Source organism: Lutjanus erythropterus, chromosome 14 (assembly GCF_056507025.1).
Source record: "Lutjanus erythropterus isolate fLutEry1 chromosome 14, fLutEry1.hap2, whole genome shotgun sequence".
NCBI lineage: Eukaryota > Metazoa > Chordata > Actinopteri > Lutjaniformes > Lutjanidae > Lutjanus > Lutjanus erythropterus.
In genome coordinates, this window is record NC_139330.1 from 35,363,957 (window position 1) to 35,380,520 (window position 16,564).

Consider the following 16,564-nt stretch of genomic DNA (forward strand, 5'->3'; position numbering starts at 1 on the left):
GCCTGTTTGTGATCAGATCACCTGATTGGCTACTAAGATGTAGGTTGGCTGTATGATTGATCAACTATGATTTTAAAAGTAATAAAGTAGATTACATCTTGTAATGCATACTTAATTACCAGTAAAGGTACAGATTTGAAAATACCCCCAAAAAATATTTGATTACAGTAATTTGAGTATTTGTAATTAGTTACTTCCACCACTGCAGCCCTCCAACAGAAAGGTCAGGGAAGAAATCAAAGAAGGGAAAGATCAAAATAGATGTGAAATAGAGAAAAGTGCATCATTCATGGATCAATGAACCTGTGATAACTAAGACTCATTCCTGGTCATGTTTTACAATACGAGGTATTTCCTCTGTGACCTCTAAGGACCTCTGCTGGTAAAAAGCTGAAACTGCAGCAGCACCATCAGGTCAGAGTGAAGCCTCATCAGACAACTGCAGCACACTGATGCTTTTGTTCAGACATAATAATTTACATTTTCACACCTTGTAAAACAGAGATAATCACTCACAGATATATTTATGTTTTGAGGCCTAAACTCTACACATAATCAATAATATAAATGTGTGAATACTCATTCATTGACCAGTGTACACATGGTTTTTCACGGTCACTGGTCACAATCCTCGCAGCTTTTTCCTGTTTGCTCAGCTCATCATCTTAATATCTTGTTGAGAGATGATTCAAAGATGACATTTGTTTCCAGTGTTCAAAACATATGGGAATAACAACTGTCCATTTCTTTTGCACTTTTAAATACTTTTTGTATAGAGCATAAAAGAAAGTAGCTAGTTAATTGTTCATTTAAAAAATTATGAGTTGGCACATGAATTATTTGGAAAAAACAAGCAAACAGGAAAATGTTAAATTAAACCTTAAATGGACGATGTATCTCAGGAGACACAGAATGTAAATTGGAAACTAAAGGTCACATTTTGAAAAAAAAATCCTGAAATTTTATTTTAGCCTTTACATGAGAAAATTGCAATTAATTCATTCTCCAACATATTTATACCTGCTTGCCCACTTAAGGGTTACAAAAAGCTATTTTCTAAAACAAAATCCACCCAAAATATAATAAACATGAAAAAATGAACAACACTTCATATCACAGCCTGTGTCTTTGTATACGTATGCTGCCATTTTGTATTTTTGATACAAATGATGACCATATTTGTAAATGTTGAGGGAGGTCACATGACCTGAGTCACATGTGAAATCAGTCCAGTGCATCAAACTCTCCTTAGTATAGTCACCTCCTACAGACGTCCCTCATATAAAACAGCTTGACATGCTGTAGAAAGCACATCTGGACTGATGAGACCTTGGCTGGTCTCCATCACCCAACCCCAGACATTTCCTGCAAATATCATGATGAGAAAAGAAATGCATCTTTAATATTAGCAAGTGAAATGTTTACCCTGTTTAGTGCCAAAGATAGGCTAACATGATGAATTAAACCTTCATCAGTACTTAGCCTACAAGGATGTCTAAAAAATATATATACATTTACAATCTTCAACAAACAAGCTTTAGCTTAAAAACAAAAAATGTTACGCTTTTTGCTTTGCAAATGACAATTCTGTTTTTCAGCTGTAACTCTGGCAAAACTGATCAGATTAGGCTGATTTTCAGCTGTTGACTCGGTGGATCTCCAGTGGACTTCAGGGCGTGTTCCTGACTACCATGTTACAAGAGGAAAGTTCCATGTTGCAACCATCCCCACTATACTTTTTCTTCCCCACTCTCCCCAAGTTTATATGTGCAAACATCCACCCAAAGACACAAACTACACAAGGCAGGGGTTGAGAGAGTTTTAGACAATTGAACTCAAGGAGAAGTAGTTGTGCATACTGTTCAGTGCAGTTTGTTGCCTAGTAGTGACCAAATGATAACTTATTGCAGGTATAAGTGAAGGAGTCTCACTTGTAAGACAGTATTTTTTACACTGAATTACTACTGCAATGTCTTAATTTGACCTTTATCTGAACATTGTCTCCATTACTACTTTCTCCAGCCTGGTTTGAGTCTGTCAGAACCATGCACAAAAGTATGATTTGCGAAGTTCCCTGCACATTTTCAAGGCATGAAATGCATTTAGTTTCATTGATACATGCATTACAATAGCCCTGACAGACCTGCTACCTGTGAGAGAACCATGGAAAATTACAATAAAACAACACACTCTTGAAAAAACTGTGTGAAATATGATAACCTTATCATCTACAAATACAAGTACGGACCTCCACCTACATTCGCGGGAAATATCAGATTAGGCACGGCATACATTTCCACTGAGAGGGGTGGCTGTGTTTTAAAATGTTTTTTTTGTGCATGAATTGCTCTACATTCTGTATATATATTTTTTTCACTTCAATCTAAGTCATTGCCACCAGTTATCTGTATAGTAAGTTTGTATTTACTTCTAAAGCACTGCGGTTTCTATATTCATACATCATCCATCACCCCTATTTTGTGAACAGTGGTTTCATCTGAACTGGCGCGAAATGAGCAGCCCCGCCCACAATCAAAGTGAGACGAATTTACATAGAAAATGGCCGACGTAGAGCGATGTTGCTTTCAAAATACAAGCTAACACGTCCTCTCAATTAGCTTTTCATCGTAACGTTTGTTTGAGCACTTTTACTTTGAAAGGTACTGGCCGGACATAGATTCCTTGTTTTTCGGTAAAGTAACTCGTAGTGGAACAGTTCAGGCACGCTGTGCTCTCTGCAGAGAACGACCGTGGTATTCTATCCACTTTTATAACACATATTTGCACAGTTTAAGACAAGGCAGTATTTTTCTGAGCTTATGCATTTTGTACGCTGCTGTACACTCAGGAACGACGTTTATAACCACTAGCTAGCTAGCTTTGCAGCTACTTCCGTGAGTTATATGAAAGTTAATAACCTGCTTGTGTAACTAACGACAAGTTGCTATTTTATCGAGCAAAAAAAAAACAAAAAAACATTTGCCCTGTCGTCTGCTTCGCTGCTGAAAACTATGAGCTGGTAAGAACTATATTATTGTCTTTAATTTGTACTGAACTATTACCAAAAAATGTGTCAGTGTAACGTTTCACACCTTGCAAGAATGCTGCGATTACCTGTCTGTTAAAGAATGCAGCAGTAAAGCTATGTAGCATGGGTTAATGTCCAAAACTAGATTTTATTCACCCACTTTCTTTCATCCCATTTCTTTTTATTTACTACTTCTTCTACATGGCAAAGGAAAATAGGGATAACAGTTCTTTCATGAAACACAATGAGATGTATTGATAAATAGCCCTGCAGACCAGAGGAAAATATGTATTTTTAAATTTTGGGTGAACTGTCCCTTTAATTGTAAATCTCTTGGTTAAATTTTCTAGCATGAACATCTGAATGCTGGAAGCCTTCTTCACAATGCTACCAAATAAAAGTCTGGTGTGGAAACACCAAATCATGTCTTTATTTTGTTGCTGATCCTGAAAGTTGCCATATTTAAATTTGTTAAATACCCACCATGTGTTGTGAATATTTTCTTATTGTAGAGTGTAACTGTCCCAGGCTACAGACAGTGTAGTCTTAGTCGTGTTCTTACTAAATGAGTGCTTCACAGATTAAAAAGAAGCCATCTTTGAAGTTTCCAACATGTGAAAGCAGTTATAGTCGAGCCTCGTGTAGAAACAGCCGGAAACGTTCACCCTCTGGATTTAATTTATGATGTTCTTCCTCCTGCCGGCAGTGTGAAGGAAGAAACTAGAAGCGCGTCCCCTCACTGCCCCAAACCGGATGAATCTGAGGAGCCACTGGGCACAGCCATGGAGACTGGAGCTGCAAAGGGTCAGTCAGTCACAAAGGACCCCAGTCTGTGGGGGCCTAGAGGCGATTACTGGGGGATTTTACAGGAGTTAATCCTGATTAATTATCTGTCTTGTCATTAAAGGTTGAGATAATGAGGGAATGATGTAGTTTAACACACAAGTGTCTTTGATAGATTAATAACAGGTGTGGAGCAGGAACAGGGCAGCATGTCATGTCACATCTGATGATAACTGATCAACTTTGAAAAAGAGATGTGGGGACTCTGCCATCAGCTTGTCTGTCGCTGTTGTCTCTTAGAAGATGTCAGTGTGAAATCTGAGGATATGAAGTCTGAAGTGGTCATCACGAAGGAGATGGAGGAGGAAGAGAAGCAGCTGATGGAGGAAGGGGAGAGGAAAGAAAAGGAGATGATGGAAAAGGTGTGTCACTTATTAATTCTTCAGGATGTGTTTTTGTTCTTCCTCCATATTGAGTCGTCCTAAGCATAAAGTATCAAAAACTATCAAGTACTGAAAGCTGGCAGCAAAATTCCACTCAGATTCAAATATCTTGTTGCCTTATTCTTTGAGTAAAGAGTTCTTGTTTTCAGACAGTATTTAGCATTTGACAACTTTGGTGTCTTTTGTTAAAGAAAAGAGGTTTTAAGGGGGAACATCTTCCTCAAAGTCAGGCATGGAAAAATGCAATTTTGGTATAGATACAAAGAATTGTATGATATTGGCACTAGTATCAGAACTGTTCAGATGATATCCATACCTTATGTTGCCCAACGCAGTCTCTGTCATTAACATGATTATTTTGCATCGTTCGCCACAAGGCCCGGGAATCGTGGGAGAGGGATTCTCGTGACATGCGCTTCAAGAGACTTCAGCATTTGCTTCAGAAGAGCAACATCTACTCTAAATTCCTGCTGACTAAAATGGAGCAACAACAGAATGAGGTACTATGTGTGTGAAACAGTGCCTACCTGTGCTGTGTTTGCACTTCCTCCTGGCAGAATAACTTTTAACACTTTGACTGTTTTCTCTCCACAATTTCAGGAGAAACTCAAGAAGGAGAAAATTGAAAAGAAGGCCAAGAAGGTGAGGACAGCTTTACTGAAAAAAACATTTTAGCTTAGCATTAAAATACCCTTCAGACCTTGTTCATGAAGTATATTATTTTTTACATGCAGAACAAAAGTGGTGCAGAGCCTGAGAAAGGTGAGTAGATCTTTATATTTGCTCTTATGCTAAATGTAGCATGAAAAGCTGTTAAAGTTAATTATTCTTCCAATAATGACTGACATTTACAAACATTTTGATAGTTTAAGGCTGAATTTACACCAAATCAGGCGTTGCAGGAAGTGATGCTGCAGTGTGTGTTTGTGCAAAGAACTTAACCACTCTGAAACAATCAGAAAATGATGTTTTATTTTTTCTGCCCCAACTTCATTCACTCTCTAGTTCTAGTGCTCTCGTTCTCTCAAGCAAATGGACACTAACTGAAGGAAGCTTCTTGGTATCACTATTTTGCACCATAAACTGCAAATAAGGATGCACCGATTTATTGGCTAATATTTGCTTTGCAAATAAGATGACATTCATCAATGGCAGTGACTGAACCTTATCTGTTGTCACATCAATTTTGTGCTCACTTAAGACTCTTTTCAACCAAATTATTATTATTATTATTATTATTATTATTATTATTATTATTATTATTATTATTATTTTTCTGTTCTGAACCAGTTTATTTCTTAGTGGACATGCTCAGAGCAGGTCAGCATTAGGTGCTTGAGCTGTAACGGAGACTGTACCATGTTGACAGAAAAAACCTATAAATGTTGTTAGTTATTTGTGGTCAGACTCGGAGGGCAACTTGTGTTTTTTTGTTTTTATAACTGACATTTCTTTGTTTCCTTGGCACAAATGGGGGGGAATAAATAACCATAAAACCAAGATAAACAGCCACAGTAAACATCGGCATCAACTGTTGGTAACAAGAAGTTAAATGCAGACGTAGAAGCTGGGAACTCAAAATAAACCAAGCGAGGACACAACTAGGACTGTGTCATTGTTTGGTCCTTGCACTCCACCTGGATAGCACCTGGTTTCAAAGATACTTCAGGCTGACTGTGGAGCAGTCTGATCACAGGCTTGTGATTGGCCTCCACAGTGTGATATCAGGTTGCTGATTCCACCAAACACACTACCCCTATTATAAATGAATGAGAAGACTGGCATTTACACCACAGTGCCTGAAGTGATTATACTGAACCCTGATTATATAAGCAAATCCAAATATCTCTGAATATGTGTGATGTTCTTGATTCTTCTGTTGAACTAGATAAAAAGAAGAGGAGGAGGGATGAAGACTACAAAATAGCAGATGTGATGTCAAAAGAAGTAAGGTCTAATTTGTTTTTCAGATTGTTCTGATCTGCAGATTTGTCATTAAGTGATCCACTAATGTTGGTTCTGCTTGATTCTGTCTTGTAGGAAATAATGTCACAAGCTAAGAAAGCAAAGGTGGAGGAAACGGTAATGGTTCATTTTATTTGGATTTTTTTCATTTGAAGACTCTTTAACAATCCAGAAGGGAAGATAGAGGTGTAGGAGTTAAACTGAATTATAGATAAGTTGGCATTACTTATTCAACGTATATCAAACATTTACTGTCAGGACGAGGCCCCTGCCCAGAAGAAACTAGAAGCTGAGGACATCGAAAAGATGAGTGACTCCAACCAAGACATAAAGAACCGCCTGTCGGAGGCGGTGCGAGACAGCGCCAAGCACCTCCTACATCCCAGCAGGAAGGTGAACGGTCAGCCGGTCCCTGCCCAGCAGCCTCAGTTCTTCACCGGAGGGGTCATGAGATGGTACCAGATCGAAGGCATCGAGTGGCTGAGGGTCAGTAAGACTCCACCCACAGGGGATTGTGGGAAGTGATTATTAATTCATCCCTCCCTCTGCCAAGTTGATAATGTTTATTAGTGTATTTAGTTAATAAATGATGGTATTGTAGATGATTTCCTGAGCACTTGAAGGACGTCCATGCTGGCTTAAATTTGAGTTTCAGAGTTCACAGATGTTTGGCAGACAGCAGTGAGCACATAAATATCCCATGGTCTCTTTCACCATGGAAAAAAAAAGCAGTTATTCAGTCCCTTCAGGATTTAGCAGGCTCTTTTTGAGATCAGTGCAGTCTGAAATGCCTGATTATGCAGCAGCCTTTTTCAAATTTGTAATAAAATCACATGAACATTTGCAGAAAACATTATTTTTTATTTATTTATTTTTTTTTTAGTAATTCATTAAAATTCAAAGGCAACGTGTTCCAGGGAGAATAAAACCACACTGTGTTCTCAGTGTTCCAAGTAACCTTACCAAAAAGATTCAGAATTTTAAAAAAATGAATGAATGAAAAAAAATTGTGAATGAAGAGGTGCACTGGGGGATATTTCATACAGAAGCAAAAGTCTTTTTGGAGCTCAAACTCTACAGCAAACAACAAATAACCTTGTCCTTTTCAGTACTTGTGACAAAATAAAACAAAAAGGTAAATAATAAAATATTGAGTCAGTTCATCAAGACGTACGTGTATGATGTTTGTGCAGGGGACAGCTATCATTGGATAATCAAATTTGTGAAAATGTTGAAGTGATTGACAAAATTGTAAGGTTGTGCAGAATTCACAGGCTTTAGTTGACCTTGCCTTAATTGTTGCAATCACAACTTCCTGGAGGGACTGGTTATTACACTGTTATTAAAGGGCACCTCCAGGAGTGTCATGCTGCCTTCCACAAAGTTGGGACAAGAGAGAGCAGGGATTCCTTCAGAAAATAGTTTGTCTGAGATGGTTGTTGATTTCTGGATAAATGGAGCTGATCTGATCACTTGTAGAGATGAGATTGTATGAAAGATGAGTATTGAAGCTGCTGCTGACTGCCTGCGTTGTCCCTCTGTGCTTTCAGATGCTGTGGGAGAATGGCATCAACGGGATCCTGGCTGACGAGATGGGACTGGGAAAAACCATCCAGTGCATCGCTCACATCGCCATGATGATAGAGAAGAAAGTGATGGGCCCCTTCCTGGTGGTGGCCCCTCTGTCCACTCTGCCCAACTGGATCAATGAGTTCAAGCGCTTCACACCAGAGGTAGGAGGACGTGTTACAGAGGAGACCCTCGTCTCATCAGGCTTATGGAGTCCTGATGGCTTCCTGAAGTAGAAAACTCACCACTGCACACCACAGTTACTGAGTAGTTTCAGGCAAATCGCAGCCAAGTTTTATTGTTTAGTAAAATAATCTCTCATCATATTCAGATAATTATTCTGTGCAGTGTCAGCAGTGTTATGTTGTGTGTTTGTCCCAGGTGTCTGTGCTGCTTTACCACGGTCCCCAGGCAGAGAGGGCCAAGCTCCTGAAGCAGATCCGCAGGCCTCAGGGATCCCTCAGCATGTGTCCTGTGGTTGTCACCTCCTTTGAGATCTCCATGATTGATAGAAAGCTCCTACAGGTTCGATCCATGCTCATCCTCTCCTCGTCAAATGAACAGTTATTATACCAGCTTACATATGACTCTTACATGCACGTGTTATAGGGACAAGTATTTATCAAATGCAATTGCAGTTTTGTATCTATAATAAGTTTTATGTCGATGTAGGCTTACTGAAGAAAAAAGCCCATCAGTTATAATGTTGAATATTTATTAAAATTAAAAAAGGGATCCTTGAACTACAAGAACATGACGTATAAAATCTTCTTTAAACTGTAGTCATGAGTTCTGTGTTTGAAGCCAGACTGTGTCTGTCCTCTGCTCAGCGCTTCCAGTGGAAGTACCTGATTGTGGACGAAGGCCACAGGATCAAAAACCTCAACTGCCGGCTGGTACGGGAGCTGAAGATGCTGCCCACCGACAACAAGCTGCTGCTGACTGGTACACCACTACAGAACAACCTGGCAGAACTCTGGTCCCTCCTCAACTTCCTCCTGCCAGAGGTCTTTGATGACCTCAAGAGGTACAGAGCCACGTCGTCTCTGTAGTTAGTGATAACTGAGTGCTGCTCAGGTTAAAGAGTTCTGGCTTCTCAGTACACTTTGATGTGCTTTTATTCATATTTGGATCAAATCATGCACTGACCATTTAAATAGTTGGAAGAAAGAGAGTACAACTTCATTGTCCACGAAGATGAAAAATATTCTGCCAGTTCATTAAAACATTGAGAATGTGAGGACATACTAGACACAACTGTATGCTGTTAGATGTAACATTTCTGATTCATTTCTGTTGCTAATAGTTGATGTTTAATCTCTTGCTGTTGTGTTTGCTGTGCAGCTTTGAGTCGTGGTTCGACATCGACACCCTTGGTGAGGCGGAGAGCGTGGTGGCTGCTGAGCGCGAGCAGAACATCCTGAGCATGTTGCACCAGGTCAGTCCTCCAAACTGTCAGCACACACAGTACAACCACAAGACTGTTGCACCTTCTTTACATCCATAATTTATTAAATAAACAAATGTGTTTTAAACATTTTCCTGTCCTCAAGAGAGAAATGGAGTCAGGCTTAATTCCAGCAGAAAAATATAAGATGTATTTCATGTACACAGACTTCTTTCTTCAAATGGTGTCTATCACACTCGGATGGGCCTCCTCTAAAGGTTTTGTCTTCTTTCAGATTCTGACTCCGTTCCTGCTGAGGAGGCTGAAGTCTGATGTGACACTGGAGGTTCCTCCTAAGAAAGAGGTCATTGTTTATGCTCCTCTGACAGCCAAACAGGAGGCCTTTTACACGGCTGTGGTCAACAAAACCATTGCCAAGATGCTGGGCCAGGAGAAGGTAAGGACCATGTAGCATTCACTCATATGGTGACAGGGTCTGGACTGTAAAGTGGTCTCTGAGTCCCTACAGTCGCGGCCGAGGTCTCCGCACAATGTAATTCTGTAGTTAAATACTAGATTTAGAACACGTTTACAGTCTTCAGCCTGCTGCCAGGCCAATATATCAGCTGATTTTGCTTTTTGTATCAGTGTATATCTTGTCCCACTCTGTACATTTCTTGGTTAAAATTCTTGATACAAATATACAGATACTCACCACTGAATTTCTACATGTTAAAAAAGGATTGTCAGATATCAGCTATTTCATTTCTGATATGTGCAACATCATCCAGCCATTTTGGATATGTTGCATATTAATTTCAGACATATACATTCAGTATATCTATAATGACATTTTTGCTTGTAAAACGTCCTTTTTGATGTCTAAAATTCAATCCTGACTAGTTATAAAAGGAATGATAGATATAAAAAAATCAGTTGTTAGTAGCACAGATATAATTTTCACTAGTTTCAGTTGTATTTCAGATATGTGAAATGGAATTTACATTCTTACTAGTTATAATTACAAGCCAACATATTAATAATTCAATTTTGACTATTCAGAATAGCATTAGTAAGAATTGCGTTGTTGACATCAGTAACATTTTGATGAGTGATAAAATGCCAGTTAAAAAAAAAAAGCTCAGTGATTGAAATGCTCTGCTCTCTTTGTTTGTTCAGACGGAGGCTCCTGTTGCTCTGACGTCGAGTGGCAGGCCGAAGCGTCGCAGTAGAAAGGTGGTGGACTATGGCGAAACAGATGGAGACACACCGTATGACCTGGAGAAATACTTGGAGAGGGTCCGGAAGGAGCAGGAGCAGAGGTCAGCCCTGCCGACAAACACCTCAGCGTTGCACTAAAACCTTTCAGTATAACTGTGTTGCTGTAAATGCTTCTGTCTTTGAAATGTGACGTATAAATAAGGTGCCTGGTCTGCATGATGTGATGAGCACAACTTGCATCTGTTTCTCAGTCTAACCTGAATGTGCTCACTCTTCCTTTCAGCTCCCCTGCAGTGCTGGAAGTGCAGAGCCCACTGGACGCCCAAATCAACCTGAAGCTGCAGAACATCCTCATGCTACTAAAGAGATGCTGTAACCACCCCTACCTGGTGGAGTACCCTCTCGACCCCGCCACACAGGAGTTCAAGGTAACCTACAGTCACCTCTACTTTGTGTGACTGTCAGTTAATTGTGTTTTTATGTTCCCGTGTTCACTCATTGTCCGTCCTGCCGTCCTCCCTGCAGATCGATGAACAGCTGGTGCAGAGCTCTGGGAAGTTTCTCATACTGGACAGACTGCTGCCTGCACTGAAGGCACGGGGACATAAGGTGACACGACACACTAGGAGCCAAATATCTAACTGCACGTCACTGCATCAGCAGAAGTCAAAGCTTAATGAAGTCTTTCAAACTAACTAGTGGCTCAAAGCCCTGCTGAGTTGGCACCAACGTTCTTACTCTTTACTTCTGACAGGCCTGTTGGCTCATGATCGTATGTACTGTGATAGAATTCAGGTAATGACACATACAGACATCTGCTGTGGTTTTGTATAGTGTGAACAACCATAAAGTACATCTTTTGACATTTGTGGACACTCCTAACTTAGGACTGTACCAAATGTCATTCTTTTTTATATTTGAAGCTTTATTGAGGTATTTGAATGAAGCTGCAAATGTCTGCTGTCATATTTTAGGATGTCTTCACCCTAAATCAACAACGAAAAACAAAATCCTCAATTTGACTAAAGTATCTGATTAAATGAGTTAGTCTTTTTTATCAAATGAAATTCTTTAATGAACATGACTCATTACATTCTTTGGCACAAAGAATTTGGGATAACTGCTGGATCGCCCTGCTAATACAGATGTGTGCCTTGATTTGTGTGCAGCAAGCAGGAGAGTAAACATTTTCTCACCACAGTGACAATGTTGATTTTGAAAGGCCAAATGCCAACAGGACTGGAAAGGGCTCCCCTGTAGCTCAGTTTGTGTTGAGTGTTCGCCCCATGTACTGAGCCTGTGAGCCCTCTGCAGCGCCTGTGGCTTTGATTCCAGCCTATTACACTTTTCTGCATCACATCACTGTCTCCTCCCTTTCCTGTCTTTTCTTCAGTATGAATTATGGGAAGTGTCTGGTTCACATGGATTGGACACAGTCCTGCTTAGCCACAGCTGGACTCTAATAGTGCAAATAGCATAATACTAGTAACTCTTTATCTGCAACTGTATAGAAATGCTGCGTTCAAACAGAATGAGTAGATGTACAAGTAAAAGAACTGCACTGCATTTGAATGTCGATTTTAAAATTCAAATGTCAACGTTATGAACGAAGCATCAAACTATTCCATACAAACCGATTAACCACGTTCTACATTAGGGGTGGGAATCTATGGGCACCTGCCGATTCGATTACGATTCAGGGGCTACGATTCGATTATAAAACGATTATTGATGCATCTTAAATTTATGTATACTGATGCACTTTTTCACAACACACATTTCTTTTTGTCTCACTGAATAAGCATTCATCACTTGCAATTTGTAAAAACAGTGCCTTTGTAATAAGAAACAAGAGTTGAATTAATTTCCATTATATTTTATTAAACTAATCGAGTTACATAGCTTCTCATGTTTGTTGTGTTGCTAAAGTATTTTATTTTAGCATAACACAGCTTACATATAACGTAGCTCTTGTCCAGTTTGCTTCCGCCGTCGACGTTGTAGAAGCCGAATGAATTCGATTCCAGAAGGTAACTCTTTATTTGCACAACTCTCGCGAGATTTGTGTTCATTGTTTCTACTAAAATAATCAAACGCACGCGATCTTTCACGGGTCTAAGGTTCCCTTCTAGACACGACCTTCTCTGTCTCTCTGTCAAACTACAGACAGCAGACTGTCTGTAAACAGCACGATGTCACACGGCAGTGTTTCACACAACCACTTTATTTGTGTGGACACCCAGGTTTGGTTTGTCACCAATTTTGGCATTTTTATTTTTTTAATCAGTCCGAGAGAACGACGGTATCAGTGATTGATTAGTGATCAGTCTGCCCTCCTCTCCTCCCTCACCTGTTCACTCTGCTGTGAGAAGGTCTGAAAGTTTCTCACAGAGAAACACAGACTCTCCTGTTTTACGTACAGGCCTCCTTATACAGTTGTTTAATTTTATAAGTGCATCTGGTTGGTGTCGATGTCATTAACCATCACGTTAGTTTCTGTTATAATAAACTCCGTCATTAACAACAGTCTCCTCCACACGCAGCTTCTCTGCAGTTGGTCTGTGTGTTTCCTGATCAGATAAACCAGCGCCGGAAAGACTAGAAAAGTTGCGCCAGTTAAAATAGAAGCGTCCCGTCAAAATTTAAAATCTATTAATAATTTATTGGTTATAGGTCCGGGTCCGTATAGGACGGCGTCTGGGTCCGTATAGGACAGCGTGTGGGTTCGCCTATTGGTGACTCCTGATTTAGAACCTTCTGTATTACTTTAATTAACAGATTTAAATAATCGAAATTTGGACGTTTGTGAATCAATTCAGATTCGTCCACGTCCGAATCGTGATGCATCTAAGAATTGGAAATTTCCCCCACCCCATTCTACATTTATGTGATACAGTTCTGCTGTGTCCATGTTGTTTGTTACATTTGGTTAACTGCATGTCACTGTTTCTGACTTGTGTGTATGGTTGGTTGGTTGTCGTGTTCCAGGTTCTGATCTTCAGTCAGATGACCTCCATCTTGGATCTTTTGATGGATTACTGCTACCTGCGGGGCTTCCAGTACAGCCGACTGGACGGCAGCATGTCTTATGCTGACAGAGATGAAAATGTGAGTTTTGAAGAAGACGGTTGAAGCAGAAATGCTTTATTTTGTGTATATTGTAAAGCATTCTGAGCAGATTACTGGCTCTGTGAGCATATTCAGTTATTAAGAGAGGCAGAACACTTCCAGAATTGGTAGTCTGTGGACTTCCTATTTAGGCAGAGCTATATTATATATGTCCAGGCCACTGCATCACCAGCTTCTTCTTCTTCTTCTCCTCAGATGACAAAGTTCTCCAAAGATCCAGAGGTGTTCCTGTTCCTGCTTAGCACCAGAGCAGGAGGCCTGGGCATCAACCTGACAGCTGCTGACACCGTCATCATCTTTGACAGTGACTGGGTGGGTGACCGTTAAACATCCTGTCTGATAAACTGAAACACAGCGATCATTCTGTAGTGTTCCTGTACATGTGTTGTGTTCAGTCAGTGTGCTGATGTGTGTGTCCCCTCTCAGAACCCTCAGGCAGACCTGCAGGCTCAGGACCGCTGCCACCGCATTGGGCAGACCAGACCGGTGGTGGTGTACCGCCTGGTCACATCCAACACCATCGACCAGAAGATCCTGGAGAGGGCGTCGGCCAAGAGGAAGTTGGAGCAGATGGTCATTCACAAGAGTGAGCGGCTCAGCACTGCACCACGGCTGGTCTCAGATCTGTTAGGCAGAGCTAAAACAAGTTTGAACTTGTGATGATTTGTTTCTTTTTTTGTTTCTCCACAGATAAGTTCAAAGGCGGGAGGGCCGAGCTGAATCAAAGTAAAAGCTGCATCGATCTGGACGAGCTGATGGACCTGCTCAAGTCCAGAGGCACCGAGAAGTAAGAACTGTTCAGAGAATGTAAATGAGAACTAAAATGTGTGGCCCTTTACTGGGACTGAACCTGAGACTAACATTAAATTTGTATCTTTTGTCCCACTCAGGGAAGTGAAAGCATCAAGGGGGAAGGTGATCAGTGACAAGGACCTGGAGGTTTTACTGGATCGCAGTGACTTGTTGGGTGAGAAGACGCACCATTCAGCAGTGTTCAGGGAATAACACAGACCTGATTATCTCCCCCCACCAACAACACAATCTCTTATCAACAAATGATACTGTAGAAGCACCTAAAATGTAATTCCCCTAACGCCTCAAGGCACTTAACTGGACGTTCGGATCATTATAAGTGTGGTTGTAGGATGTACTGATCCACAGTCAGTGCATTTCCTACAGTAGATGGAGGTTGACACGCCCTCAGTTTGGAGAAGCAGCACTGACAACTTTACCTTGCCTTGACAGACTTTTCTGAAGTCAGTCTATAAACCAACCAAACTCCTTTGGCAATTAGTAATTTTACTTTGCAGCTCACAGGATTTGCTGGTATACCACTGCCTCGATCTGTTAGGTTGTTTGTGTTATTGTGTGACTTTGGTTAATCTGAACCAACCGTTTTAAAACACCAAAGTCACACAATAATGCAAAGAAACTAACAGATGTAAGAAGCAGTAGACCAGCAACTCCTGTGTTCTGTGAGATAAAATTACTGATTATGCAAAAGGTGTCTGGGGGCTTTGAAGAGAGTGATATTTGACTTATATAAATGAAATATAAAAGTCTGTCTGACAGCAAGGTTAAGTGGTGAAAATATTCTAAATATAGTGTACACTTAAACTGACTTAGCTGTCTAATATTTGTCTTGCTGCTGATCCTGTTTTACCTCCTCCACTGGTACTCCTGCTGCTTTTCCAAACTGGGGGTGTGTCGACCTCCATCTACTGGTAATACACTGACTATAATAAATTCATATTCAGTCTATAATAGAATATACCTGTTTGCAAGACAGTAATAGTCAAAACATGCTGTTCACCCAAAATCATACAAGTGTAAAGGATGCAGTGTTTGTCTTCTTCTGATATTAACTGCACAACTTCACTGAAACAAATGATCTAATTTCTTGTCATAATATTCAGTAAAAAATGTCCAGTTTTTATGTGAATGAGGGGTCATTTTATTCTTTCAAAACATAGATAATAGAGACACTTTTTTAAAGCTTGGAACAACAAAATCTCTCTGCTGTAACTTCAAGCTGGCAGTTTGGATTTATTCTTCAGACAAAATGAGACACTTGTCTGTACTAGCTGTTTTTAACCTAATAGTGCCATGGTCTTTGGGTCCCCAGGAACTGAACTGTAGAACCTGGAAAAAAAAATGTACTATCTCTTACCTGTATTGACCATGATTTTGTCTCAGGAGCTGAAGTCAACTTATCTTTCTATTTTCAGACAAAGAAAAGGGTAGTTCAAAGAAAGAGAAGGTGGGAGTGTTCAGAGTGATCGATGCCAAAGATTCGTCAGAGATCACGTTGACCTGAGAGCGCTTGAAATATTCAAACACGAACTTCTGACCACATTCCTTCTGCTGCACCTTGATGGCTCCTGACCACCATCACGTCGTAGATACTGAAGCTTAAAGAGAAAACTGCTGTTTGTAGACTGAATAGTGTATGTTTGTCTGTGACTTTCTTAACTGTCTTTATAGTTCTGTGTAATAAGCTGTTTGTTGTACTGTTGATGTATTGAACATAATCTGTGCTGTTAAACCACTGTGCTCTTTTATGATTTGACTGACAATGGGACAGCTGTCCAAATCATTCTCATGCCAAAAGATAAAGGGAAGAAAAACAGATTTCAGATTCTGTAGTTCATGTTCTCCCTGCCTGTGGCATTAAGACTATTTTCAGGCTCTAGAACCTTCCAGTGAAACCCATGACAGTATATTTGTGAAAAGAGAAGTGTTCTACCTTGACTCAGACTGTCTTCTGTGAACATTCACATGGTCTATGCATCTGTTGAACAAGACAAAGCTACAGTAACAGTCATTGAAAACAGATCATCTTTAACAGTGTTGTAATTAAAGCACTTTCATGCAACTGACACATACACACGTCCTTTCATGTCTTTTCTATAAATAAACTGACAACTTTGATGTTTTTTCCCCTGGCATTTCTGACACTGAGAAGATGCTCTTCACTTGCCCATGTTATAGGGACAGTTCACCCAAAAATCAAAAGTACATATTTTCCCCATGGCTTCT

At 40.2% G+C, this 16,564-nt stretch overlaps 1 protein-coding gene across 2 annotated transcripts; it reads left to right on the forward strand.

Moving 5' to 3' along the window:
- The first annotated feature begins 2,701 nt into the window (after nt 1-2,701).
- hells (helicase, lymphoid specific) lies at nt 2,702-16,456 on the forward strand. Of its 2 annotated transcripts, none has more exons than XM_084735884.1 (23): nt 2,702-3,019; nt 3,735-3,832; nt 4,112-4,233; nt 4,632-4,754; nt 4,855-4,896; nt 4,989-5,016; nt 6,143-6,201; nt 6,295-6,336; nt 6,478-6,705; nt 7,770-7,952; nt 8,170-8,313; nt 8,619-8,815; nt 9,133-9,226; nt 9,471-9,632; nt 10,355-10,497; nt 10,680-10,824; nt 10,922-11,005; nt 13,385-13,504; nt 13,721-13,837; nt 13,952-14,111; nt 14,216-14,312; nt 14,416-14,492; nt 15,754-16,456. In XM_084735884.1, exons 1-23 carry the CDS (start codon nt 3,012-3,014, stop codon nt 15,840-15,842), a joined length of 2,562 nt encoding a protein of 853 aa, XP_084592010.1. In that variant the 5' UTR covers nt 2,702-3,011; the 3' UTR covers nt 15,843-16,456. The 2 variants fall into 2 exon arrangements, with proteins under 2 accessions (XP_084592010.1, XP_084592011.1); XM_084735885.1 differs by having other exon boundaries at nt 4,115-4,233.
- The last annotated feature ends 108 nt before the right edge of the window (nt 16,457-16,564 follow it).